We start from the raw sequence: 14,938 nt of genomic DNA, 5'->3' as shown, positions 1-14,938 counted from the left end.
GTACTTTTCTAAATGTGATAGCGTATTTCAATGTGCACTGCCTCATATAGTAATTCCATGTATGTTAATGCTTTGAATTAATGCTTAGTAATAATGCTTTAGTTTCTTACATTTTTGAAAACCGTCTGAATACATCTATAATATTTTATTTTTTAGCTGCGAGGTCAATGTGTGTTTTCCATTTTAATTTGCTATCAAAAATAATTCCTAGATAATGATGTAAATTTACTCTGTTAATCTTCATATTTTATATCTATATTTAAAACTTCTGGTTCATTATTAATGTATGCTTCAAATGGTATAAAAAACTGGTTTGGTTGCGTTTAGAGCTAATTCATTCAAAGCAAGCCATACCTTGATATTTTCTAGTAGTTTATCCATTGCTTCTTTTGTTTTCAGCCATGTTTCTTGTTTACTAATTATTACTGTATCGTCTGCGTATGATATTGTTTCTTGAGGGAGTGAGTATAATAGATCATTTTATTAACAAATAAATAGTAATAGACCTAAAATAGTATTTGAAATGTGTATTAATTTTTACTATCTGTAATGTATTAGTTGAAGAAATTTTCAAAAATAGGTGCGGTAATCCTCGGATTCCATAGCATTCTACTTTCTTTGCGAATCTTCAAATTCGCGAACGAGACTGTGCGTGCACCTTTTCTACCTATATTTTTCCTATATCTTTCAAAGAATTTTTTTATTACGTTCTATTTTATCAATGATTCTGTTTTTATAGTTTTATTAAATTTACACAAAACTTTTTCCTGTTATTATTGTCATTTATTTTCTATTAAGCTTTGCAAATAAATATGCAGGTCCCTCGATTTGGATTGTCTTTAGATGGCCTATTCAAGTAACTGTATATAATATTTATTAAGAAGATTTAACATAAAATTATGTGTTTTATCATCCAATTTTTTTTGTGTTAATATTTAAATCTCCGATGATTATATGGTTTCTTATATTTTTACATGAAATTGTATATTACTCTAGATTTTTTAAGAATAGATTTTTGTCATTATTATGACACATATAATCCTATAATTGTATTAATAATATGTTTATTCAATGTTATTTTGCAATTTAATATATTTAAATTTTTAAGGATTTTGTGTTCGGTTCTACGTTCAATATTACTTTTAATGTACATTACGATTCCGTCTACTTTGTTGATATTACCGCAGTTATAATAAAGTTTACATTCATTGATATACTATTTGAAATGAAAAGAAAGAGAAAGAGAGCTATAGAAGGTATATGCTAGAAAGAGATTGACTAATACCTAATTGTTGTAGTCAATTTTCGAAGAAGCTCCAAACTGTTACTTTTACAGGCTAAAATGTAGGCAGATTCATTCAAATTGGAGTTAAGTACCAGCTTCAGTACCGATTTTAAATTACATAGACTTTATCAATTTATGATATTATTATTAAATAGAGATTTGTAAGCCTGTAAACAACGTAATAAGATAAATGTTTTTCAGGTGGTTTCTCTGCATGAATAATCAATGTTAAAGAGCTAACAAATTGCATCTAGCTTTTTTCTTTTTTCTCTTTTTTTTAGTACAAAGTCCGATACACCATTCGATGTTAAGCGGAAACTTTCGAAGAAAATAAGTAAATAAAATAAATTGATTCCCTAAGAAATGATCTCAACGCCACGGTATACGTATACGCGTGAATGTGTAGGCATGTACATGCGTAACATTTCAAGAAACGAAGCGTACGCACGTGTCCCCTTCAATGAACTCTGATGCCGTATTTGTATCAATTCAGAACGTACAGTAATATTTTCTCCGGACTCCAAACAACCTATCAATTGGCGGAAGGGCAATAAAATTTCGGCGGAACGGCGCACAAAAGGAAGAGAGAAAGAGAGACCGAGGCCCGCCTCAGTTGCTTTTGGCAATTTTGCGTGATTGGCCGCGCGGCTCCTCGGTCAAACATCCTGACGGGGATGCAAGTGGCTCGGCCGGCCGACACGTGCGCTCAGCTTTTTGACCCCCTTTCCTCGAGCGCATGCGCGATCGCTCGACGGACAGCGAATATCTTTTCAGAGTGTCGCGGAATACGAACGATGCAATTGCTTCTTCGCGCGACATTTGTTCGTGGATAAAAAAGAAGAGCGTGCCAGCGCGTACTAACCCCTCCCTCCCTCCCTCCCTCCCATAACGTTAGTACGTGACTAGCGTCCACATTTTCCACACGCGGAAAATTCGAGGTGCTCGACACGTGTCGCCGACTGACGAAACGCTGTGCTCCAGAAGAAAACAGCGCGACTTCGACATCTATATATACCTCTCGCAGTTGTCCGACTTCTGTTCCCGAGTCGGTTGCCGAGTTGCCATTCTCACCTCGACGGAGACCATTAATTTGATCCACGCGCGCGTAGTCACGGGGCCACGGCAGAGTTGGCGCGGCAAAACGCCTTTCGAGGACGAAATCGAGGAATCGCACGCGTCCGCGAGCCTTGGTCGTCGGTCGAGGCGCCGCCTTCGGGCTGTCGGCAACAACCCTCGTCTCGTCTCGGCAATCCTCTTCGTATCCACGCGCTTAACGTCACGAACGGTCTCGCACACTCGACGTCTCGGAATTAACGCGACCGATTGCCGGCGATCACTCCCATAATGGCATTATCATTCGACTCCCCGAAGGTTACGACGATTGCGCGAAGGGGGATAGCCCGTCGAGCGATCCATGCACGTTATTTTCGGCACGTGCGCGCGGACGCCTCTCCCAGGATCGTCTGGCTTCGGGACGACAGTCGTCGGCCGTTGGACGTCCACTCGACTGCGGCAACTGCGCAGTTTTCGAAAGCGACTAGTCGTGCGCGAACAGCGACAACGCCGCGAGACAGCAGAGAGTGCACGGCCAAGGGAAAACGAAGCACGAGGACGGTCGCCGGAGTGCGGCGGTAAAAATGACGCGGACGGCAGGCGCGCGGGTGCTCTTTGTCGCGCGCGGGGCCGGCGCCACTCCTGGCGCGCGGACTAGCCCGGCCGACGCGCGCGCAAGTCCGGAGGCAGCGCCGACGGCTTTTGGCATTGCTCGACGATCGGACGCTAGTCGGGGTGCTGAGAGCCAATCTGGCAGCTTTTGGTCGAAGCTGTATCGCTCGAGAGAGACGAACCTGGGTCGGCAAGGTAGATCGATGCTCGACTTGTCCAACATTTACAGCGGAGCTCTTCAAATCATAAGCTTGCAATATGCAATTTTTCGACGTGTCTTCCGAGAAATCAAGCTGCCATTGTTGGACACCTGTCGTATATTTTCTTCGTGACTATCGAGCGAAGACTTCGGAGAGTCTAATAAGCTTCGCCGTGCATGCCTTTTTGCAAAATTGATTTACAGTTTGCGTTAAAAGTTCCTTATGCAACAGATAAAAACGCAAAACGCCTTCGACTGACTTACAGCTACTGGAATTACGTGATGACTGCAATCAGTTTATCGACGCTACCGTACGGATTGTCTCGTGTGACGGCGCGCCGTATTTTTTCTTTTAAAATCCAATTAACGGACAGACATAAAATGGACCTTTATACAAAGAAAATCTTCGAGAACAACCGTTTTTCGTCGAAAGGAAGATCGAATGTGCGCGTTACAAAAGGAGATGTCGCGTCCCCATCAATTATGAGAGACGTTCATTACAACGTAGTTCTCAAATGTATGTAGTCCCAGAAATCCCAAACTGCAATTTAGCTCTCATTGAAGCGGTGTACGCTACACATCCGGCCGAACGTCTCGACCGCTTAAACAATAAGAAGGACTATCAAATTCCAAATCGGATCTTGCTTTTAATTCCTGTCAACTGAAACTTGTATATTTTGTTATATAATAAGAAATAAATATTTGCGAATAAACCTTTAGTTGCAGCGAAAAAACACAAATATTAATTAAGAAACCGAAATTTTCCATTTATCAACAGCTATAATAATCGCACAGCCGTCGTCGTATAACGACTATCCATACTCCGATTAACTAAACTATTGCAATATGTATATATAAACACACACACACACACGCACATACGTTATACACACGCACGACGCATACACGTATCATTCGTAGAATTAAAATACCATTTGTTCTTAGAAATATATATAGTTGCATATCACCGATTGTATTAATGGAAGACGAAACATAGTTATATCATATGCGCACATATGCTGTTATAACATTGTCATTTTATATATTTTATGCAAGAATAATTAATTCTTAATTTAATTGAATTATATTATTAATTTAATAGTAATTTAATTAATAACTAATCTTGAAATTGTAAGAAACAAGAAGCCAAACAGTTCGCAGTTCGAGGCCAGAAAACGAAAGTGGCGCAAAGGGTAAACCGAACGAATTACAAGAATAGATTTAAAAAAATTAAATTTTCTTTTAACGCGATAACTTTTTTTAACTATTTTAATTATTACCTATCTGACGTATTAAAACTTTATCAAAAATAGATAACAATTTCGAAAAGTATTTCATATCGCTATTGTAAAGCGTTCAACAACAAACCATAAACGAAAGGGAGCGACGAAACGTTCATATTAATCGGTGTTATCAGCGCCTGATTGCTGAACTTACAATTTGTTGAAAAGTCGAGTCGGAACGTTTTTGAGTGCCACGATAATGACGATCGCGTCGGCTACAATGATGTTTAGGCGATGGGAAGACCGTTTAGAATTTACAAATTGTCACAAAAAACTGCGAGATAACATACATTGACATGTTTAATTCGTCACAGTGATTTGTGTGCAAACGATCTTGCTAAATCTTTGCATAGCTCGATTATTTATCTCAATGAATTTATATTTAACTTTGTCAGCTTATTGATAAGCTTTGTCTTAATCATTAGAGTGAGAATTGTGAATAATAGCTAGGATTGGAGATAAAATTATTGCAATATATTATTTTCTCAACACTTAGCAACAATACTTTGCAGTACAACAAGTATAATCATTATACTTTTATGATTTCATACAAATTCATTTGCTAGCTAGGTACACAGTAAAGCAACTTTATCTACCTGGGGAGTAAAACGTTGCTCATTACGATCAGTTTGAGGGGTGGGTAACAAATTTTACAGACATATTGCTTTATTTGTGCGCTACTTTTTTTATTGGTAGCGAATTAGTGGAAATTTTCTGAATTAAAACGTCAGCAAAAAGAATACTTACCTCTTTTCTCATTTCTATTTTGCATTACTTTGACAATTTTTTCATTGCTCACTTTATAAATGGCTATTTTTTCGTGTAAGTTATAGCTATAATATCGATACAGCATTTCAAAGTCTTCGCTCAATTGAAACTGCACGAAGACTATTTATAAAATTAACAAAAATAAAAATCGTAAGCTGTATGAAAAAAGTTATATGTTACAATTATTTTTCGTGGTACTTTTTTATTGAAAACTTGATAGAAATCTTTTTTGAGATTATAATGTTTGTTTTCAGACGCGTTAAGAGATATTTTTCATCAAATAATAAACAATTATTTTTACAACTTTACATACATTGATTAAAAAATTAAGAGATAAAACTAAGGACTGTCCTAGCTGGTCATGTAATACTAACGAAGATCGATGGTTATTATGGCAGCAAGTTGAACGAATCGTAAACCATTAAATTTTCTCATGAATGAGCGAGTGAGTTCCACGCGCTTGTCAACAAATAATTATTGTTTTGAAGTCGCGATGGAACATTTTTCGATTACGAACGCGACTCGTGACGCGTTTGTCTGCATTCAACAATAGCTATAATGAAGATAAAACATTGGAGCCTAGTAAAATAAATAAGTGAAATTTCTCCAAATTTAGCGTGTTTCTGAAATATTATTGCGAGAACGGTTCTCGATGAAACAATGAAGCGTTCACACGTGGATGACATGGGGCTGCCAATTAAAAATTACATTGTGTTCAAAGTAAAATTTTCATTTTCTTTCGGAAATTTAATCGTCGTCACTTTTGCTTGTCATGCGATACTAAATTGAATGCAGAGAAGATGGCATACTGAAACAAAAGTGTCGGCTTTACGCAATTGCATGCAGTTAATCTTCGCGAAGGCAACGATTATTTTTCATTTCGTATTCGTAAAACAAGAAAAAATAAAAAAAGAGTGCTTCGTCGACCGAACGCTCGGCTGACAACCGATGCATTGGGAGGCACGAGAAACATCGAAATCAATCGTTCCCTTAAAAATAGGCATTGAATCGTGTAGCAGTCCTGTCAAAGGTATATATGTACACGAAGGACGCGAAAGACCGCAGATAGTAGTTTTCGGCTTGCGGGTCGTCGCGCGTAAACAACAAAACAAGCATCCTCTCGTACCGCGGCCATCCAATCTTCCAATAAAACACGCGAAATAGAGAGAATAAAAGACAAGAGCCTTGGTGCCTTGGCTACGGCTGAGGCAATAAAACGGTACGATGACAATGGGTTGCGGCGACTTTGCGTGTCGAGAGCTTTTGCGTAACGCGCCGCGGCTCGGCAACGTAGATCTCTGCCGCTTCTCCGCGGCTCTTTCAGCGGCGAGATCAGTCCACTGGCTCGACACCTCGGTGCGGATGTCATCGAACGGCCCCGAGGGCGACGGGCAGCGACGCCAGCAGGCAGATCGTCACTTGGGTGCCGCTCGCTCCGCCCGCCTTGTATTTCCCTTGAGCAGGAGGAGAGCCGTCGATTAGCGAGAGAGCTGGACAGTGGGTTAGTGCGATACGCGCGATACTCACATAAGGAAGCCAGATACGTGTGGCAGCAGCACTCGCGCAACCGGGAGTACTCGGCGCAGTCGCCCGCCTTCACTTGGCAGGCTTCCGGACCCACGAGGCACGTGTGCTCCACGAAATCAAGCACTTCTGCAACGATGACGCGCCTCGCTCGTATACTCTTGTTGTTTGCTTTTTCATGCTCGGCGCGCGTTTACGCGAGGCAGAGAGAGAGAGAGAGAGAGCGCGATCTAGTGCGACCGAGGTTCGTAAAAATAGACGCTCAACTGGATAAAAAGCGCTGGGAGCTTTTTGGGCAGATTCTTGCCTGTGAACGCACGGCGAATTTCCTCCGGGCACGTACGCGCGCGCGCGCGCAGCCGGCCGCTGGTGGCGCGTGAGTCAGGGAGTATTCTAATTGGTTTAATTTTCAGTGGCAGGCCGTTCGCTAGATGATTCAGTCGTTAAACGGCTCGTAATTCGCCGAGCGGCACTTCTGGATTTGGAGGAGCGAGGGGCCGTCGGACGCGCGCTGCCGGATATAAGCCAGCCTCGGCGCGACGTTTCGTAATTGTCGGCCGTTAAAGAGCGCTCTTCCCGAACCAGCCTGGCGGAGCTGATTTTCTTCGGCGATCGAGTCAGCGGCCGCCGGCGGCGAATCGATATCGCTCTGTTTTCCACGTCGCCCGTCCGTCCCCTCCGATGCCACGGTTTTGCACCCAGCGAGTTGCATTCGGTTCTCCGCGCGACGCGCTCGACGCACGTCCGGCCGCCGCCGTAAGTAGATCGCGGCGAGATTCGTCGGCACAATGGCATCGCCCGAAGATGCATCCAGAGCAGCGCTCCATTGCGCAATCGATACGCGCCCGCGCGCGGCCGCGGTGCGTGTCGTTTTGCATGACAAAGTGTACGGCATTGTGCGGCGATTTGCAAAGAGGTTCTTTCTTTCTTTTATTTTTCTTTTCTATTTCCTCGAAGACGAGGGAGAGAGAGACAGAATAGCTTCTGTATTTTTCCGAAACGGAGAACCTCACGGCCACCTCACGCTCGCGAAATAAGAACAAAATCTCGCCACGCTCTCTCGCCGAGTCTTGTTTGGTTTTCGGACGAGACGAGTCGAAGTTTATCGGAGTGTGAACGCGATAATGCGTAATCTCCGCGTTCAGCTTTTTTCTTCGTCTTCTCGGCTCGTACTGTTTACTCGCGATTCTTCCGCCGGAGAACAAAAAGGAAAAAAAAAAGAAAAAAATGGCCTAATTTTGACATACGCGATGGACAAACTTTATCTGGACGAGTGAAATTTGTTATCGGCGAGCGTTAGATTTCTCCGGGTGTGACGCGTACTCGGCCTGTAAAACGAAGCCGATGTATTCGCAGGGGTGTAAGACATACTCGAGTCCATCATAGAAATCTCGAGTGTCGACGGGGGCACAAAAGCAGAGAACGGAAAGGAAAAAACACAACAAACACGAGCGAAGCAGGTACACGCGGCAGAGCGGATGCGAGCACGCGGGAGCGCAGGGCGAGCCCAACGTCGGAGGTTTCTTTCGCTCGAGGGCTGAACAAAAGTCGGGCATCGAAATCCGCGATCGGTACCCGCGGCGAGAACAGCAGCGCTATGCAGTAAAGAGTTGCCGCGCGAGCGTTAAAGGTCGAGACGGTGCGCGCGCTCGTTGCGCAATTGCGCGTGGACGTGACGCGCACCGAAGTTCCCTCGGAGGAAAAGCCAACTTCGATAAGTCACTCGGGCTGGAAAAACCGCCGTCCGCGTTGCGAATGCGAAAACGAACGGGCATGAAAATTAAGCGAGCTACGCGCGTAACGTACCTAGCGTATAAGGGCATTGCCGTCTTGTCTAATCGCGAATGCACGATAGCAAGTCGGTTTCCTGGCAGGTGGCCTTTCCTCTCTCTCTTTCTCCGCGCGCGCGTATAAGTCTCGTGCGCGTCGATCCCTTGCCTGGAACTCACCGTTGTAGCCGTTGTCGCAGCAGCAGTGATCGTCGATGACGCGCTGGTCCGCGCAGTAGCTCATCTCGTCGCTGGTGCAGGGCTTGCAGCCCGGTATCGGACCTGCAACACAGGCGGACACAGCCGCGCGCCTGAGTCTCCGTTTGCTCGTTCCCTTGCCGAATTTCGCCGCCGTGTCGCGAGCCGAGCCGGAGATGGAAAAGGTGTACGCGCGCGACGAGGAGATATCTCGCCAACGGCTCTCTCGTTTCTTATCGCCGCCGAGAGCGCTTGGCTCACAAGGCGGTCCTTTGTGCGAATGTACGCGCGGAGATTGCCAGCGCAACTTGCGCGCGCTGGCTTTTCTCTTTTTTTCTTGACATTTGTCGCCGGATCTAACCGTGGCGTGTTGGGACGCGGCCCGTTATCGGACGTACAACAGTCGCGAGTCGAATATTTTTGCACGTGTGTGCTGGCGCTCCTCGAGGCGAACGAGAACAAATATTCTCCATTTCCGTTCTATTGTCCGCGAGCGCGCGCTCTATTTTCGTTTCATCGACTTCTTTTCGACTTGACACGAGAGCGATATAATTGAAGGCATAGAAAGAGAGTCGAATGTCGCGCGCGCGCTTCGAGACGATAAGGAACGGGACGCTCGATGGCTCTCGAATTTCATTCTATGCGTTCATTAAGCACTCGTTTAGTTCCAATCGCGCTTTCCGTGAAACATTAGACGCGCGTTCTGTGCAGCGGACGTAGCTCGATTGCCCACTGTCGCGCAGCTGCGCCCGCGCTCGTGCCGATTCTTCATCGGCCTCGAGTGCGTTTCTTACGCTCACCTGGATAGAGCTCGAGGCTCCTCGCTCGCTTCACGGCCTGCTGATAGCTGACCTCATGCTCGACGACGTACTCGTCGTCTGGGTGGTGGTCCACCACGCTCACGGCGTCGCAGAACAGCAGCGGCGGCAGCAGCAGAAGCAGCAGCAGTGGCGGCGGCAGCCCCGTGACGCTCATGACTCTCAGCCCCACATGCTGCGCCCTTAGCTCACCGCTGAATCAGCTAGAAAGACGTGCACGCGCGTTATATCGATCCTGTGGTACGCGCACCCCCCCCCCCCCCTGTCGCCAACCCGACCTAACCCTGAATAAAAATCTCACCGGTACAAGCGCGTCGGTGAAGGAAAGACCGCTCGGCCGTCGCGGCTGAGTCACGGAGACGTAGAGAGCGAGCGTCTCAATTAAGCTCAATTGGCCGATGACTACCGCGGGCGAGAGGAGACGAGAAAGCACTGCCAGCGTGCACCACGCGCACGACGACTCGGAGTGAAACGACAGCGAGAGAGTTGCGCGAGAAAATACACGCGAGCTTCGACATCCCCGACAGCAGCGCGTAGCGAACTCCATCGTACTCACCTCAACGGGCAGTCGCACGCCGGCTCGCGCGCGCGCCCGCGCGCAAATCGCAAGACGTGTGTGTCGCGCCGCGCGCTCGGACGCGAACTAAAAGCCGGCTGCTGAGTGCTTCGGCCGCCGCGAGAGCCGAGTGCCAGCCGCGCGCCGCCGTGACGCTGCATGCGTGTGGTACGTCGCGCGCGACCCTCGATCAATATATACGACGTACGCCGCGCCGACCAGAGTTCGAGAGAGAGAGAGAGAGAGAGAGAGATTTCCTAACGAGCGCGCGCTAATCGTCGTGTTTTCTCTCGAGTCCGGCGAGTACGATTCCTGTTCGTCGTCGCTCTTCACCGCAACCGAACCAACTGTTCGTCGGCAAGGACACGACGAGAGCGCGCGGACGTCTCCAATTACGCTATTGATCGCGGGCGCCTCTCGTCTCACGGCGACAATGTACGCCCCACAAAAAGAAACGAAAAATCCGTCCGCAGGTATATAGCTGCTTTTGTCAGCGGCGCGCCGCACAAAACAGCTCGCTGCGGGTTGACGCGCGCGTGGGTGTGTCACTCGACGCGCGAGCAAGGGCCCGGCCCGCACGTCGCTCACTGTCTCGGAGGCCGAGAACACGAGAGAGAGAGAGAGAGAGACGCGCGAGAGCTCAATTAGCGTCGTTGGCGCTGTACCCGCCGCCGTCTTAATTAATCGCGCGATCCCGCGGCCTTTGCGAGCCGCAAGCCTCCGATAAACGGGGGAGCGAGAGTGCACGCGCGCCGCGTTTCGTAATCATTGGCAGCGAGAGTACTTTCCGCGTTGACGAATGTGTAGCTATTATCGCGGAGCCGTACGTGGGCACACGACGATACGCGAACATCGAACGGTCTCGATAATGGTAATGATTTCGATCGCGCGCAATGATGATCGTATCGAGCGTGAAACATTCGCTCTCCCGTTTGTTTCGCAAAAAAAGACAAAAAAAAGACGAAAAAAAAGAAGTACATCGAATTGTCAATCGCGTCGCACTATACAGCAATTGAGCCTTCACACGCGAGTGAACAACTGGTGCTCTCTTTCAAAAAAGAGCGCGATTGCGCGCTAAACCCCTGACGCGCCATACCATATCGGATTCGAAGGGAAAAAAACCAGATTGATAATCGGTGCGCAACAGATTTTATTGCAGGTTCTTCCAGGTTTAGATTTTATTTCAGATTTTATTCCAGAATACAGCACCTTGCAGTGTGCTGTTTGAACAAGGGGTTAACATCGTCTGTTCCGTTGTATTTGCTCGACGACGTGGCATTTCTGCGCTGACAGCAAAATTGAATGTTCAATGACAGTTTGACTGTCCAACGCAGTCAGATATTCTATGGGACGGAATAGAAGCCTAGAAAAAGATAATATATACCGACTGCACACGCATACTTGGACGCAATGTGGAGCAAGCTCTCAATTGGATAAAGACAAATCGTTTATTGCTATTAATTTGAGGTGTCCTCTTATTCTTTCGCTCTCTCATTCTCTCTCTCTCTCTCTCTCTCTCTCTCTCTCTCTCTCTCGGAGCAACATGGTTAAGCAAGACATCAAGGTATGTAAGCAAATTTAATTCTAAAATAATGCTTTATGTTGTTTCAATTGTCTTCTTTCTATGTTTCCCAATGCCACACCTGTTTGATCTCTGATAAGTTCAAGATTTAAGTGTATTACAATATGGTTTTAGTGAAGCATTGATTTCTTCCTGTTCTGTGTGTTTTACAATTTTTATTGATGTTTTGTAGGTAGGCATTATTGGTGGATCTGGCCTAGATGATCCAGCTAATGAAATACTGAAATGTTGTTCTGAGATCAAGGCAGAATATGCTAAGAATGAGTTTGGCATTCCGACAAGTAATCTCTATCAAGGTACTATTGATGGAGTTGATGTTATACTACTATCTAGGTATTTGCATTTGTTTATCACTATTTTAATAGTAATTTCTAAAAAATCAAGAAACCTAATAAGCTGGTTATTGAATTTTAAAGGCATGGACTAGGACACAAAACTATACCAACCGATGTTAACTATCGAGCAAATATAGAAGCTTTACGACTGCTAGGTTGCACTCATGTTTTAGCATCAACAGCCTGTGGTTCGCTTACTGAGTCAATTTCTAGAGGTCAATTAGTCATTCCAGATAGTTTTATTGATATAACCAAGCAGAGAAAAGGAACATTTTATGACAATACTTCAGCAAACTATGCAGGTATGTGTGTTTTAGATCTATATTACAAATATGTGACATATTAAAGTTAATATGAAATATGGATACATTTTAGGTGTTTGCCATATACCTATGGAGCCAGCTTTTGATCCTCATACTTCTAAGGTATTGGAGAAAGCTGCTGAAAAGTTAGGTATACCTATTAAACAGGGAGGCACAATTGTTTCGATAGAAGGACCACGTTTCTCTTCAAAAGCTGAAAGTAACATGTTCCGTCAATGGGGAGGACATCTTATTAATATGACGACTTATCCAGAGGTTTATTTAAACACATGGAAAGAATTAATAATTTAATTTGAATTGAATTTCAATCAAAAATATTTTATACAGGTTTGTTTAGCGAAAGAGGCTGGTTTACTTTATGCTACTGTTGCTATTGTAACAGATTATGATTGTTGGAAAGATTCCAAAGATATTGTGTGTGCTACTGATGTTTTAAAAGCTTTTAAACAGAATCTTAGTAAAGTTACCCAATTGTTGGTAAAAGCTGTGGAACTGATTGGGCAAGAAAAATGGGATAACCATATTGCTGAATTACAGGTAAAAATAGACTGATTAAATCTTGTAATAATTTGTTATTGGATATCTATTGAATGTATATATTTATAAAATTGAAATATTGAACTTATGTTTCGTTTTTATTTTTCAGACTCTGCTGCAAAATAGTAATGCCTCTCACTGAAAAACTTGACTGTGATATTTGGTACAAGAAATTCAGTTTTTATCTCCTATCTCTTATTTTTTTTTTGTTTTTACCTTAATAAAGTGATGTGTAACCTATCATCTAGCATTGTGACTAGTTGATGCTAAAAAAGAGAAAGAAATTTTAATTTTCCTATACTTTGAAATATTTTTATTATGTATTTAGAAGTGTGAGATTTATATTTCAGCAGTAAATTCAATTTATACACTACTGCTTACGTATTTTTACCCCCCTTCGAGCAAAATTGTTCAAACTTTGAAGTTTCATATGTTGCTTCAAAACTATAACGTACAAAGACGAGCGGCAGCGCATTCAAATCATAGAAAAAAGTGCATATGAAAGAAAATGTTCCTTTTTCTACGTAGAATACTGTGAAATTTTCTCAGATTATTTTTTCGAAAAGAAAAAAGAAAAACACCTTATGATTCAGACAATTTTTTCATTTTTTTTGCATCAGCTATATAGAAAAAAAATGTGAAAAATTTCCTTTTCGAACAAAAATCTGAGAAAACTCCACAGTATTATTTTTCTACATAGAAAAAGGAACATTTTCTTTCATGTGCACTTTTTTCTATGATTTGAACTTAAAGAGATTGAACATTTGAAAAAAACGTAAATTTTCGAAAAATATAGGAAAATGCTCAAATGCGGGTCATATTTGATGTAAATAATTTTTGAATCAGTGATTTAGATAGGATCTGGTAAGAGGAAGAAAATCCCGTGCTACAAAATTTTCTTGCAACTTTTTCTCTAGAATTGGCAAGAGATCAAAAATGTACTTAAAATGTCGGAACTTTTATCGATGAATAATCGTTTGAAACAATTGATAGTAACATCAATTAAAATACCATTTGATAGTACTCGTGATATATACCATTTGAAAGGTCTTGGAATGAGCTTTCAAATGCGCTGCCGTTCGTTTCTACGTTAGTTTTGAAGGAACATATGAAACTTCAAAGTTTGAACAATTTTGCTCGGAGGGGGGTAAAAGTACGTGAGCGGCAGTGTAAATAATTAACATGGATAATAATCTGCAAGAATGGAAATATGCTGTTAATAAATCGTTTTGAAAACATAAGACATTACGTTTTGAAATTATCATTACAAGTTGTTAATTTTATAATATCTGTGATATTACATTATAATACTCAAATTAATATTGTCTTAAAATTTGATTGAAAGAGAGAAACTGAATAGTATAAAATAAAAGAAATACATTTTTATCTTGTGTTAATTATAAATTAAGAAGTTTGCGAGCAATGTAAACTAATTATCTGAATATTAATCCCATCAAATTTGAAGAATATTCATGGGTGTTTTCATACAGGCAACAAAAAGCACACGATGTTAAACGTATTACTCAAACTAATATACGATTAGAGCCATAATCACTATTGAGTGTGTAAAGTTTAATGTTATATCATAATATAATAGCTTATCAATCGTAGGTTGAATTAAACTTTTGAACAATTTATTTTGAAATGAGTAAAAGTTCATTGTTTTTTGTGAAAACATGGTTGACAGTTCTATTTTTATTCATTAACGAATATTGATATACATATGTGGTTTATTTTAAACAGCATAACATATTCATGCCCATTAAAATCTCCAAGTTGGCATGTAAAAGGTTCAAGTAATGTAATAAATAACAGAGAAACATAAAAGAAAGAGCGCGCCTGGTGCGCCGGATAACACTGTATCAAATAATAACCGATGATTTTTTAGTACACAATTTTATTGTTAATGTCTTGTACAACATTTTAATAGTACTTAATCTATATTGTTACTCTGAAGTTTATACAAACAAATGAATAAAACAAGGAATGTGAAGGGAAACAACGTGTAGTTTTGTTAATAAAAATATGATTAACACAGTTATTAACAGTGATAATAACGGAACATGATATTTATTTATAATTATACAATTTATAAT

General features: G+C 42.6%; 2 protein-coding genes across 3 annotated transcripts; one reads left to right on the top strand and one right to left on the bottom strand.

Moving 5' to 3' along the window:
• Positions 1-5,382: 5,382 nt before the first annotated feature.
• On the bottom strand, positions 5,383-10,211 carry LOC131673731 (uncharacterized). 2 transcript variants are annotated; one of them, XM_058951967.1, is made up of 5 exons: positions 10,066-10,211; positions 9,492-9,712; positions 8,674-8,775; positions 6,728-6,853; positions 5,383-6,654 (listed from the first exon to the last, which is right to left on the bottom strand). In XM_058951967.1, exons 2-5 carry the CDS (start codon positions 9,664-9,666, stop codon positions 6,566-6,568), a joined length of 492 nt encoding a protein of 163 aa, XP_058807950.1. In that variant the 5' UTR covers positions 9,667-9,712; positions 10,066-10,211; the 3' UTR covers positions 5,383-6,565. The 2 variants fall into 2 exon arrangements, with proteins under 2 accessions (XP_058807950.1, XP_058807951.1); XM_058951968.1 differs by lacking the exon at positions 10,066-10,211 and adding an exon at positions 9,811-10,011.
• A 1,112-nt stretch (positions 10,212-11,323) lies between these two features.
• LOC131673729 (S-methyl-5'-thioadenosine phosphorylase) lies at positions 11,324-14,785 on the top strand. Its single transcript, XM_058951965.1, has 6 exons — positions 11,324-11,629; positions 11,820-11,980; positions 12,064-12,284; positions 12,358-12,560; positions 12,633-12,842; positions 12,952-14,785. Exons 1-6 carry the CDS (start codon positions 11,411-11,413, stop codon positions 12,982-12,984), a joined length of 1,047 nt encoding a protein of 348 aa, XP_058807948.1. The 5' UTR covers positions 11,324-11,410; the 3' UTR covers positions 12,985-14,785.
• Positions 14,786-14,938: the final 153 nt, after the last annotated feature.

Source organism: Phymastichus coffea, unplaced genomic scaffold, assembly GCF_024137745.1.
Source record: "Phymastichus coffea isolate CEN01 unplaced genomic scaffold, Cenicafe_Pcof_1.1 PCOF00192, whole genome shotgun sequence".
NCBI classification, from domain to species: Eukaryota; Metazoa; Arthropoda; class Insecta; order Hymenoptera; family Eulophidae; genus Phymastichus; species Phymastichus coffea.
Note: the sequence above shows the minus strand (reverse complement) of the source record. Positions and strands in the feature narration are given on the sequence as shown.